This window comes from Henckelia pumila, unplaced genomic scaffold (assembly GCF_033568475.1).
Source record: "Henckelia pumila isolate YLH828 unplaced genomic scaffold, ASM3356847v2 CTG_461:::fragment_3, whole genome shotgun sequence".
Lineage (NCBI taxonomy): Eukaryota > Viridiplantae > Streptophyta > Magnoliopsida > Lamiales > Gesneriaceae > Henckelia > Henckelia pumila.
The window spans coordinates 12,225,772-12,239,241 of record NW_027331831.1 but is presented as its reverse complement, the minus strand read 5'-3'; the positions used below and the strand labels follow the sequence as shown (position 1 = coordinate 12,239,241).

Here is a 13,470-nt window from a genome sequence, read left to right as displayed (position 1 = left end):
TGCAGATCAATGAGTGAATTGCAATGAATTTATTCTTTTTATCTGTTCGTGTGCATAACAAGCATATATTAAGCAAATATTCCCCCTAGACATGTGCATAATTAATCAATATCAATTAAACCAAGAACATTTCGAAAATAAGAAAACTTAGCGTCGGATAATGGCTTGGTGAAAATATCAGCCACTTGCAGATCAGTTGAGATATGTTCCAGACGAACATCTTTCTTTTGAACATGATCTCAGATGAAATGGTGACGAATGTCAATATGATTTGTTCTAGAATGTAGGACAGGGTTGTATGTGATAGCAATAGCACTTGTATTGTCACAGAAAATTGGTGATTCAGATGAATCAACACCATAATCTCTGAGTTGATGTTGAATCCAGATCAATTGTGCACAACAACTTCCTGCAGCTAAGTATTCTGATTCAGTTGTAGATGTAGCAATAGATGTTTGTTTCTTACTGAACCAAGAGATAAGCATGTTTCCAAGAAATTGACAAGTCCCACTTGTGATTTTACGATCGATTCTGCAACCTGCATAATCTGCATCTGAGTATCCAATCAGATTAAAACTTGAGTCCTTTGGATACCACAATCCAACATTCTGAGTTCCCTTTAGATACTTTAGAATCCTTTTGGCAGCAATAAAGTGAGATTGTTTCGGATCAGATTGAAATCTTGCACATAGACCGATCGAGAACATAATATCTGGTTTACTTGCAGTCAGATAAAGTAAGGATCCTATTAGTCCCCTGAATAGAGTTTGATCTACTGAAGGTCCAGCTTCATCTTTGTCCAGTTTGATTGAAGCACTCATTGGAGTACTAGCAGCAGAACAATTCTCCATTCCAAATTTCTTCAAAAGTTCTTTTGTGTATTTGACCTGATTTATGAATATTCCTTTATCCACCTGTCTGACTTGTAATCCCAGGAAGAATGTCAATTCTCCCATCATACTCATCTCGAATTTATCCTGCATCATCTTAGAAAACTTCTTGCATAATTCGGGGTTAGTTGACCCAAATATGATATAATCAACATATATTTGAACTAATAAAGTATGATCGCCTTTGACAAATTTAAAAATAGTTTTATCTACAGAACCAATAGTAAAACCATGATCACTAAGAAAAAGTGAAAGAGTATCATACCAAGCTCGTGGAGCTTGTTTCAACCCATAAAGAGCTTTATCCAGTTTGAACACATGATTTGGATAAGTTTGACTTTCGAATCCTGGGGGTTGTTCAACAAACACTTATTCTTGAATAATACCATTGAGAAATGCGCTTTTAACATCCATCTGGAATACTTTAAAATCCTTGAAGGAAGCATAAGCAAGAAATATTTTAATAGCTTCAAGTCTAGCTACAGGAGCAAATATTTCATCAAAGTCAATACCTTCTTCTTGTCTGTAACCTTGTGCTACTAAGCGAGCCTTATTTCTTACTACAATGCCACTTTCATTGAGTTTATTTTTAAATACACATCTAGTTCTTATTATAGATTTATCAGAGGGTCTAGGAACTAAATGTCAGACAGAATTTCTTTCAAATTGGTTCAGTTTATCTTGCATAACTTCTATCCAATTACTGTCAAGTAAAGCTTCTTCTACTTTCTTAGGTTCTATTTGAGAAATAAAAGCAGCATGCATTAATTCATTTATCATCTGACCTCTGATTCTCAAAGGTGCAGATGGATTACCTATTACCAAGTTTGGTGGATGAGTTTTGGACCATCTGTAACTTGGGACAAGTTGATCTGTGTTTCTTTGTTGATCTTGATCATCTTGATTTTCAATATGATCTGTGTTTATTGGAACCTCATTATCAATTGATGGTTCTTCTAGTCTCTGTTCTTCAACTTGATCTGGTTCACATTGAAATTCTCTATTCCGTCTGATCTGGATCTATTCTTCATCATCTATATTAAGCTTCGAATCTTCTATTCTGTTACTAAGATCATTTAAGCTTGGAGATTCATTAGTGACAGATGTTTCATCAAAAACAACACGAACTGATTCTTCAACTGTTAGAGTTTTATTATTGAATACTCTATAAATTTTACAAACATATGAATATCCGAGAAACAAACCAGCATCTGATCTGACATCAAGTGCAGTCAGATGAGTATTTCCATTGTTGTGAATGAAGCATTTACAACCAAATACCTTGAAGTATGATATCACTGGAACTTTACCATACCAGATCTCATAAGGTGCTTTTCTGATTTTCTTATAAATAATTGATATGTTCTGAGTATAACAAGCTGTATTTACAGCTTCTGCCCAAATTTTTTGTGAAATACCTGAATTAGCAATCATTGTTCTAGCACCTTCTTTTAGAGTTCTATTCCTCCTTTCTGCAACACCATTTTGCTGTGGTGTTCTAGCTGTAGAATACTCATGCTTGATTCCATGACTTTCCAGATAAATAGACAGAGTTTGATTTGTAAACTCGGTTCCTCTGTCACTTCTAATTTTATCAATCGTTTGAGACTTCTCATTTTGAAGTCTTAAAAGAAGTTTAATCAATTGGGTGGCAGTTTGATCTTTGGATTTTAAAAATATCACCCAAGTAAATCTTGAAAAATCATCAACAATAACCAAGGTGTACTTCATTCCTCCTAAGCTCATTACTGGTATAGGACCAAAAATATCCATGTGAATTAGTTCTAAGCTTTTGGAGAAAGATTTACAATCTTTGTTTTTAAAAGTTGATCTGATCTGCTTACCTAGTTGGCAAGCAGTACAAACTTTATCTTTTGAAAACTCGATTTTAGGCAGACCTGTAACCAATTCATGTTTACTCAGATTGGTTAAAGCTTTGAAGTTCAAGTGATTGAGTCTCTTGTGTCATAACCAATTTTGGTTCATCTTTGTTGCTACCAAACAGATTGAGTTGAGTGGTTGATCCGACCAGTTTACTTTGTAGGTATTTCCACTTCTTTCTCCTATTATAATGATTAGTCCAGATTGATATTTTACTGTGCAAGTGTGCTTTTGGAATTCTACACAATAGTCATAGTCACACAATTGACTAATACTAATCAGATTATATTTCAAATTTTCTACAAGTAAAACATCTTGAATGCTAATATTTTCATGGATAAGCTTACCATTACCCATGGTTGTACCTTTAGAGTTATCTCCGAAAGTGATCTTAGGTCTTGGTACTGGTATGTATTCAGATAACATTATTCTGTCTCCTGTCATATGCCTTGAGCATCCACTGTCCAAATACCAGACTGCTTGTTTAATAAGTTCACTCTTGTTTACCTGCAAAAATAAATTAAAATAACTCTGGTCCCCATTCCTACTTGGGTCCACTCTGGATTAATCCCTTTGGAATCCATACTTGGATTATCCTTACAGACTTTCCATGAAGTTGTCCTTTGGGAATAGCAAATCTATCTGATGATCTTTGTGCATTGTGCTGTGTATGCCAAGTGTAGTGATCATATCAATTTTTCCTATCTGACTTCCAATAATTTCTATAAGAGTAATTAAAATGTGGTTTATGTTGAGTTCATGAAGTTCTTTGTCTTTCATGACCATATCCAGATCAATTTGATCTAGATTTAGTCCATCGTGACTTAGATTCATCTGGCTCAACATATCCCAGCCCTCTGTGTAAGAGTTTACTCTGTTGAGGTATTGAATATATATGTCATAGGGATCTTTGGTTCATATATCGTGCTGGATCTCACAAACTTCATATATTTAGAGTTGTTGTTTTCCAGACAAGATTGAGTGGTTGAGGTAGATGAACTTCCTTCATTTATACTGTAGTCTAAGCCAGATTTATCTCCAGCTTGCTTTTGCATTCAAGTAAGTTTATCTAAGGATATCGATGAAGAGTTTACTAAATCTGTTAATCTCTGATTTTCAGATAAAGTTTCTTGAAACTTACTTCTCATATCATTGTTCTCAGTCATTAACAAACTTATCTGAGATTTTAGACTGTATGATCCAGTGTAATCATCTGAGTTACTTTGATCTGGCTTATCTGTTGAACTCTTTCCATTTGTTCTGACTTCATCAAACTTGTGAGATAGTATACGATATTCATTAACCATCTCATTTAATGCATTAATAAGATCTTCCTTACTAAATTTATCAGAAGTAAAGTCAAGTACCTCTCCATCATCTGGAATGTCAGAGTCATTAGCCATAAGACATTTGACAGCATCATCTTCACTTTCACTTGATGATGTCTCTAAGTCAGATGAAGTAGAGTCTGATTCAGCCCATTTGTTGTTTCTTTCATCTGCTAACAGAGCCTTTTGTTCTTTCTTTCTTCTAAATTGCTTCTTTTCTTCTCTGGATATTTTTTGTGTGATGTTCTTTTCTCATCTTTCCTAGGTTTGGTAAAGTCAGTTATGAAATGTCCTTCTTTTCCACAGTTGTAGCAAGCTCAATTTTCTTCAGCTGGTTTTTTTAGTTTAAAGCTTGATCTGTTTGTTCTTTGGAAATTCTTGTGATTCTTCCTCATGAATCTTTCAAACTTCTTGACAAATAGTGACATTGTGTCACTACTGATTTCATAATCTTCATTGGTCCATATGTTACCACGAACCACATATCATCATCCAGTGCTGATAAATATGTCTGCATACGAATTTTCCAGTCATCATAATCTTTTTTTGAGAACATAGGAATTTTACTAAAGGATGTCATAGCTAAGGATGCCATAGTTAAGAGACGATTCAGGTGATAAGCAAAAACCTCTCTGATACCACTTGTTAGGATCGAAAATAGGTGTAGAGGTGGGGTAAATACATTATTTAAAATTTTAAGGATTCTTCGATCTAATTTGTGAAAATCAGACAAAAGTTTTGTTGCTTAAAAACTTTGATCTGCTCAAAAGATCTGAAGTGATCAGGCGGAAGAATCTTCCTCGCAGATTTGAATTGTCAAAAAGAAAATTAAGGCAGATAAAATGATGTAAATGCAGTATGTAAAGAGGGAAAGAATTTTTATGGATGTTCGGAGATGAATTCTCCTACGTCACCCCTTCTCCTGTTTCCAGAAGGATTCCACTAAAAGACTTTGATTTATACAACGCTTTGTACAAATCCAATCCAATCAATCCTTTGAGAGAAACTTCTATCAATACTCTCTCTCGAAGCAGAACAAACACTCTGCTTTGAGTTACAAAGTGAAGCCACAAAATATGCTTCGGTGTTTTGATCTGGAAGGCTAAATGGCTTTGATCTGGATCGTTCTTGTATGTATTTCTTGAGCTCGATCGATCTTTGAAATACTCTCTAACTCAGTGCTTCGAAACTTTGATCTGATAATATGAGTTTCTGAGTTAGGATATTGAGTGAAGGCTTTTTGGCTTTTCAGATGAACGTGATAATCTTAGATTTCAGTAGCTTGTGTTATTCACTATTGGTTTTTTGAATCTTCGAATCACTGAGTATTTATAGTCTTCAAAAACTAGCAAATGAGCCGCCAACAATTTTTGAAATTGAGCCGCCAACATATCTCATAAATTAATTGGCTCACAAATCTTGACTTTAGAGAGAAGCCAACTAACGTTCAAAATCCCATTAAATGCTTTTGTCTTTTAGTTCAGCAACCTTAGCAACGGATACTTCAAAATGAAACTTTGATCTGGTTGATGGCTTACTTGTTCTGGTTTGAACGATCTGGATTGTTCTAGTGTATTTGATCTGTTGAAGTAAGTTGTCGTGAAGACATATGGATCAAATACTCGATTTATCCGGAACTTAAATTTCATCGGACATTTGATCTGGCAGCTTTGTAAATCGTTGATCTGGATGAGTTCGATTTGATCTGTCCTTAAATTCTTGTTTACTTTATTAGTTGATTTTGTTTTGACTCGTTATCACCAAAACTTTAGAGTTTGATCTCCAACATATTATATTTGTAGTATTTATTTATCTACCTTTTTAAGAGTAAATTTTTTGGCAAATCAATACGTTATAAATTATGTAAATTTTAAGTGTGTTTCGTCGAATTTAACATATAAATAGAAATAAGTAAAGTTTTTTTTTTCCTTTTTTAGCTTAAAATTTTTGGCAGGATTTTACTAAAAATGACAAAAACTCAACTTTTATATATAACTAGTATTCCACCCGTGCAATGCACGGTATGTTAGTTTTATATAATTAACAATAAAAATTAGTAAATAAGAATATTTAAATAAATAATTAAAATACAAATTAGTAAACGAATTACATATAGTTCAATTAGAAAACAAATAAATTATTTTATAAATTTTAAAAACTTTCTTAAATACAATGTTTGTCGCTGAATTTTTTGTTGTTATGATCACATATAAAAAGCTGTTGGAGTCTTGCAATCCGAAGTCATCTTAAATTCGAAAAAACATTAACATTATGAAATAACCAAAAGATAAATTAAAATTTAAATAAACGAAGTAATCTAGAAATATATGTTCTGAAATTCAAGAATTTTATCAAAGTTACTATTTATATCTTTTTAGTCATATAAAACGTATTGGAAACATGTACTTCACCCACGACACAATTTAAGAATTACAACAACAGATTATTCACCAATTGTACCCAAATATGAGGTCATCAACAAATTTTTCCACATGGTTCATGGAAATTTGTTGTTTCTAAATAACAAAAAATATATAGAATATTAATTAAATTTAAAAAATAACTTACAAAAAGTAAAATGGCAAAGATAAGTGAAATTGTCTTTACTCTAAATCTCCAATGACAAAATCAATAAATTTTGTGGCAAGTTCACTAAATTCTCTACTTTGTGGGAGAGTCTCTTGATAAAGTTTTGTCTATAAAAGTTAGTTGCATCTCAATCCTTTTTCTTTTACGTAAATATATTTTGAGGTGTAATTTCGATTTTCTCGTTTATGTAAACGAAGCAAATTTAGAATTAATCAAATTGGTATATTGTTATATATTTATTTATGGAGATGGAGATTTTTTAAAATATGTGGAACAAAAAAATTAATTGTAACTAAATAAAGCTTTGGTAAAAAAACAAAATTTGAACTGAAATTTTTAATTTTATTATTTCTGTAGTCTAATTTTTTCGACCAATCAAATATTGTTAAATAGAGTAAATTTCGACAAATTCAAAAGGAAATAAATTTGATAACGAATTTTAGCACATTAGGTATACACATATAGTATTAAATAAAATATATCGTGTATTTGGGATGTTGTTGAATCCGATATTTTGGTGATAACAAACAACAACTCATTGTATAGGAATGTGCTGCCAACCATTGTATTTCAGGAATCTACTACAACTTCTACCGGAAGCTTGTCAACCGCCTTTGCTCTCGACCGGCTGAAGTCACAAGCCTATCGACTGGCTATCAAAACCAGCAGAGGATAAATCTATCTACCGGAAGCTTGTCAACCGCCTTTGCTCTCGACCGGCTGAAGTCACAAGCCTATCGACTGGCTATCAAAACCAGCAGAGGATAAATCTATCTACCGGAAGCTTGTCAACCGCCTTTATCTCTCGACCGGTTGAAGTCACAAGCTTATCGACTGGTTATTCAAACCAGCAGAGGACAAATATCTCTACCGGTAGAATGCCAACTGCCTATCTAGATATCTCGAGACAAGTACCTGTGACAAGATGTTTTTTTGCAGGATCCTTTATTAAAAGCAGAACCGGCGTTTCAGAAGATTTGTTGACTCCTGCAAATCAAGACAACAGGTTGTACCAAAATGGCAAAAACACAGAATGACTGCAGATAAAGCATTCGACCGTTTATTCCAGTTTTGGACCCTGGAAGTTGTCTGCAGTGTACGATCCTCATGCAGAATCATCAATGCATTTATGAGCATTAAATGTGCATTCAATGCAGCATCAGAACGTTCAAAATAAAGACGTTGATGATTGACCTATAAAAAGGGAAGATTGCTCAAAAAGAGAAAAACAAGAACAACAACAAGTGATACGAGACAACGAAGAGAGACAAGCAACTCAGAAAAATTTCAATCACTTGACTAATATCAGAAGTCCTCATCTGATATACTTGAGCACACTTACAAGATCATTCATCTGCTGCTCAAATAAACCCTCGCCTACAGTTCACATATCTGATCGTCAAGGATCATCCTAGGGTTTTCAAGCCTCTCGACCGCTCTGCAGTCTGAGAAGCTCAACTCAACTATACTCAGTGTTGAAGAGACTTGAAGCTGCTCTGAAAGCTTCCACCAGTCTGATAAGAACTGAGAATCTTATCTGTGTAAATCTAGGAGTTTCGGATTAGGCATTGGATAAGTCCTAAGTCTGAAGTGGGTGTATTACAAGACGTTGTAATAACCAAAGTCTTCTAGTGAATTCCTTCCTAAGTGGAAGAAGGGGAGACGTAGAAGGATTAAGCCTTCGAACTTCCATAAAATCGTGCTTTAGCATTTACTGCCATTTATCTTACATCCTGCTCATACATTGCATTATAAACTTTGCATCACTAAAACCTCTGAACTATTTCCGCACTATTTAAGTTGTTCAAAACGTTTTAGAAGTTGAGAAAACTGATTAAGTGAACTAAACCTCACTTGATCATTTTAAAGAAGAAGAAGAAAAGTTTCAGAGTGTATTCACCCCCCCCCCCCTCTACCCTCTGAACCGATCCCAACAGATGTATATAGACATTTTTTTGAAGTCATAAGGTTGAATTTTAAATTCAAATAAAGAATTAGATTGATTAAGTATCTTTTGATTGGTTATTTATTTATTGTTTGACATGATAGGTTGTATATTTGAAAGCAAAGATTATGTATTTTATCTCAATACCTCTTTCGAAATTCCAAAATTTCCTTAAATTCACCATTTAATATCAATTTGGTAATATATAATGTATTTGAAACACCTACTTCACCTTTATATGTTCTTGCACGACATATTTGAATAACCACTATAATCGGTTCATTGCCAATTGTATTTAAAAATTTCATCATTTCATCAACAAATTCTACCCACAAAATGCATGGTAACTTGTTGTGCCTAAAAAATTTAATAATATACATGAAATATGTACATTAAAATTTTTAATCAACCAAAAAAATTCAAGAATAAAAATATTTTTTACTCTAAATCTTCAATGGCAAAATCGATTAGCTTTGTATACGTCCGTTGAATTCTCTGTTTTTTGGGTTGTCTCTTTAAATCATTACGCCAATAACATCTAAAAAAATAGTCAAATACATTAGTGGTCAAATTATCATTTTATTCAATGAAGAAAAATTAAAAAATAATAATAAAATGCCAACATTATTCGAATTTACAGCACTTAGACGTCATTCTTTGAGTATTGGCTTCAATTTGTCTATGACACCATATTTTATGGTAGCATGTATGCGTGTCCCTGAAATTAAGAAAAACATAACAAACAAAATATAGATAGAATATAATAATATAATAATAAATAATGGAAAGTTTGCGAGAAAAAACATAATTCGAAGTTAAATAGAAGATAAATATAAATCAAGAAAAATCCGTGAACCTCAAAATCTTGGAATATGCATTCCATTGTTGATTTTTTTTTTTTTTTTTGATATGAAGAAAGGTCATAACAATGTATATTGTTATTAAACGTAATTTCAACGCCCAGTGTCAGTCTGAAAAATCAATTTCACAAATAACTTTAAACAAAGGTGACATTTTGTTTGTACAAACTATCGATTGGTGACTCTGTGCTCACAAGTTTCGATATGTACTATGTTTTTGAAATTTTTTATATATTTATATTTAGATATAGATTTTATAGATTTTAATTATTGACCGAAAAATCATTAATTATTTGGAAAGTAAATATTAGGGAATTTTATATATGTACATAATTTTATTCAAAGATTATGCAATTGTATACATGTATATGAATATATGTAAATTTCATTCATAATTAAAATTACGGTTATTATGAAATTAGAATTGTTTGTATGTATATAAATCTATATAAATATTCATACGGGATTAAAATTACTTTGAATATATATATATATATATATATATATATATATATATATATATATATATATATATATATATATATATATATATATATATATTACATTAATTATACATAAATATTACATGTATATTAGGATTACATGTAAATCAAGGAATTTTTGGAAAATTCCTCCGTAAATCAAGGGATTTGTGATATATTCCTCCGTAAACAAAATATGTCATATGATTTAATTGATTTAATAATTTTTCAGTTTGTTTACAAAATTTGAATCTTACGTTATAATATTTTTTAAAAATGTTAATTAATGATTTTTAAAATTTTGGGAAAACAAATATTATAAATGGAATGTTGAAATCTGCCTAATTTTTAATGGACATATATACATATCTATATAAAAAGATGCAAATATTATCAAATTTTTTGTAATATATTCTTTTTTAATCGAAATATGTCTAAATAAGTTAATATATTCTTTCTTAATCAAAATATGTCTAAATAAGTGAAATATTAGGTAATGGATTAAATAATTTGATAAAATATTATTGTTTTTGAAACATTCTTTTAAGCCGATTTTTTTTCACATATTTTCGTTTTTAGTAATAATGTTTCATCGTGTGAGATCTTGTTTGTTTTGATATGAAGGTAGATCTTAACAACATACTAACCGTAACTTCAGCGTTCAATGCTAGTTTGAAGGGTATAGTTCACGAATAAAATTAAACAAATGTGTCATATTGGTTTGCAATTGATGGATGACTATTTTATTGAAGTTGATCATGTTAGATAATATTTTTTTTTCATGTAAACTATATTTATACTTTAAGTTTAGTCAAACCAATATTGAATTGTGTGCAGGAAAATCATGGTTGTTTTTTTCGAATTTTAGAGATGGAATTTTTAATTTTTTGGAAAGAAAATATTGTAAATGTATATAAATATTTGAAAGTATTATGTGTGATTTTTTTTTTCGAATATTAAAATATGCGCGCTTTTAATTTTTTTAAAAAAAATAAATTATCATACACGGAATGCTTAAATATTGGTTAACATTTATACATAAATGTTAACTTAACAACATTGTGTAATCTATATATACATGTATGTTTAATAATTATCGAGTATTTTAAATATTTTATTGATATTATGATATATATTTTGTATATAAAAATATTTATACATATATGGTAAATATGCAATATTTTGTATTTTTTATGATTTTTTTTTACATTAGAACCATGATCTAATCTATATATCCATATATATTTAATATTTATCGGATATTTTAAATATTTATTGATATTATGATACATATATATATATAAATATATTCACACATTCATGGTAAATTAGCAATATTATGTAATATATATTTTAAAAGTGCACTTTGATTTTAATTATAAGTGTTTTTAAATTAAAAAATATTATATATTTTTCAGACATGTGGATTTGAATTTTTTTGTAAATATTGTTCGTATTTTAAAATAAATATATATGTATATAACTATATGTAAATATTACAGAATTTTTAATTTTGTACAGGAATATTATGATTAGATGATAAATTGTTGATGTTTTAGAAAGCAAATATTACGGAATGATATTTATTTATATAAATTTATGCAAATATTACGGAATTACATTTATATATTTAATAATAACATTTATAGGTCTTAAAGATGTGTGTACATAAATTATATTACGAAATTTTGTATTTAAATATATATATATATTTATATTAAAAAATTTAAAAATCTTAATTGATTAATTTTAAATATTTGGAAAGAAAATATTATAAATGGAATTTCGAAATCATGAAATATTTTAAATATTCTTGTGTAATTCTAAATGATTATATATGTATATAAATAGTTGCGAATATTATGAAATTTTTAATTACATGAATATTGCGATTAAATTTAGAAATGAAATTGTTTGTAAATATTATTTTGTAATCCAAATATGTCAAATATGAAGTAATTGAATTAATAATTTGAAAAATATAATATTTTTTAAAACAATTTATTTTTCGGTTTTGTTCACAAAATTTTTGTTTTTAGAAACAAATTTTGGCGGGATTTTACTAAAAATGACACAAACTCTATCATATATATATATGTGAGTCCTTTTATGGTGCCCAACACTATATGCCCACTTCATGCCCACCATGTACAATAGATGAGTTGACCGGTACAATAGATGAGTTGACTTGTACATGATGGGCATGAAGTGGGCATATAGTGTTGGGCACCATAAAAGAACTCTATATATATATATATATATATATATATAAAATAGTTATTTCAATTAAAATAAGAATGTAAAGTAATCAAGGAAAATTGTTCTGTCTATTTAAGCATTATCTAAAATAAATCAAATTTGAAACTCATAAATATGGTAAATATTGCAAACTAATAAAAATTTTCTGTTAATAATGCTCATTTTCCATTTGTGGTCAAACTTTCATATTATTATATATAATATTATATTGTGTTTAAGAAAATTTAATTTCCGAAATTAAAAGACTTTTAAATGTTAAAAGAAAATTAAGTAATTATTTTATTTAAGTTATATTTTATATGTAATTATTTTTAAAAAAAATTGATATATACGGATACTTAAAATTAATAAATTTCTATAGATTGATTAAGCAAATTTTATAATGATATTTTATTTATTTATTATTATATTTGTAGTATTTATTTATATACATTTGAAAGTGTATATTTATTTAGTAAATCAAAACATTATAAAATATGTAATTTGAGTCAATTATATGAGTTATCTTTATAAATTATATATTTATATATTAATATATAAAAAGATTTGACCATTTCGTTGCATTTATAATATAAATATGTTGGGATCGGTTCAGAGGGTAGAGGGGGGGTGAATACACTCTGAAACTTTTCTTCTTCTTCTTTAAAATGATCAAGTGAGGTTTAGTTCACTTAATCAGTTTTCTCAACTTCTAAAACGTTTTGAACAACTTAAATAGTGCGGAAATAGTTCAGAGGTTTTAGTGATGCAAAGTTTATAATGCAATGTATGAGCAGGATGTAAGATAAATGGCAGTAAATGCTAAAGCACGATTTTATGGAAGTTCGAAGGCTTAATCCTTCTACGTCTCCCCTTCTTCCACTTAGGAAGGAATTCACTAGAAGACTTTGGTTATTACAACGTCTTGTAATACACCCACTTCAGACTTAGGACTTATCCAATGCCTAATCCGAAACTCCTAGATTTACACAGATAAGATTCTCAGTTCTTATCAGACTGGTGGAAGCTTTCAGAGCAGCTTCAAGTCTCTTCAACACTGAGTATAGTTGAGTTGAGCTTCTCAGACTGCAGAGCGGTCGAGAGGCTTGAAAACCCTATGATGATCCTTGACGATCAGATATGTGAACTGTAGGCGAGGGTTTATTTGAGCAGCAGATGAATGATCTTGTAAGTGTGCTCAAGTATATCAGATGAGGACTTCTGATATTAGTCAAGTGATTGAAATTTTTCTGAGTT

The 13,470-nt window shown here is 29.9% G+C and overlaps 1 protein-coding gene across 1 annotated transcript; it reads right to left on the bottom strand.

Moving 5' to 3' along the window:
* Positions 1 to 239: 239 nt before the first annotated feature.
* LOC140872016 (secreted RxLR effector protein 161-like) lies at positions 240 to 986 on the bottom strand. The gene has a single exon (XM_073274754.1). The coding sequence runs from the start codon at positions 984 to 986 to the stop codon at positions 240 to 242; it is 747 nt and encodes a 248-aa protein (XP_073130855.1).
* Between the last annotated feature and the right edge of the window lie 12,484 nt (positions 987 to 13,470).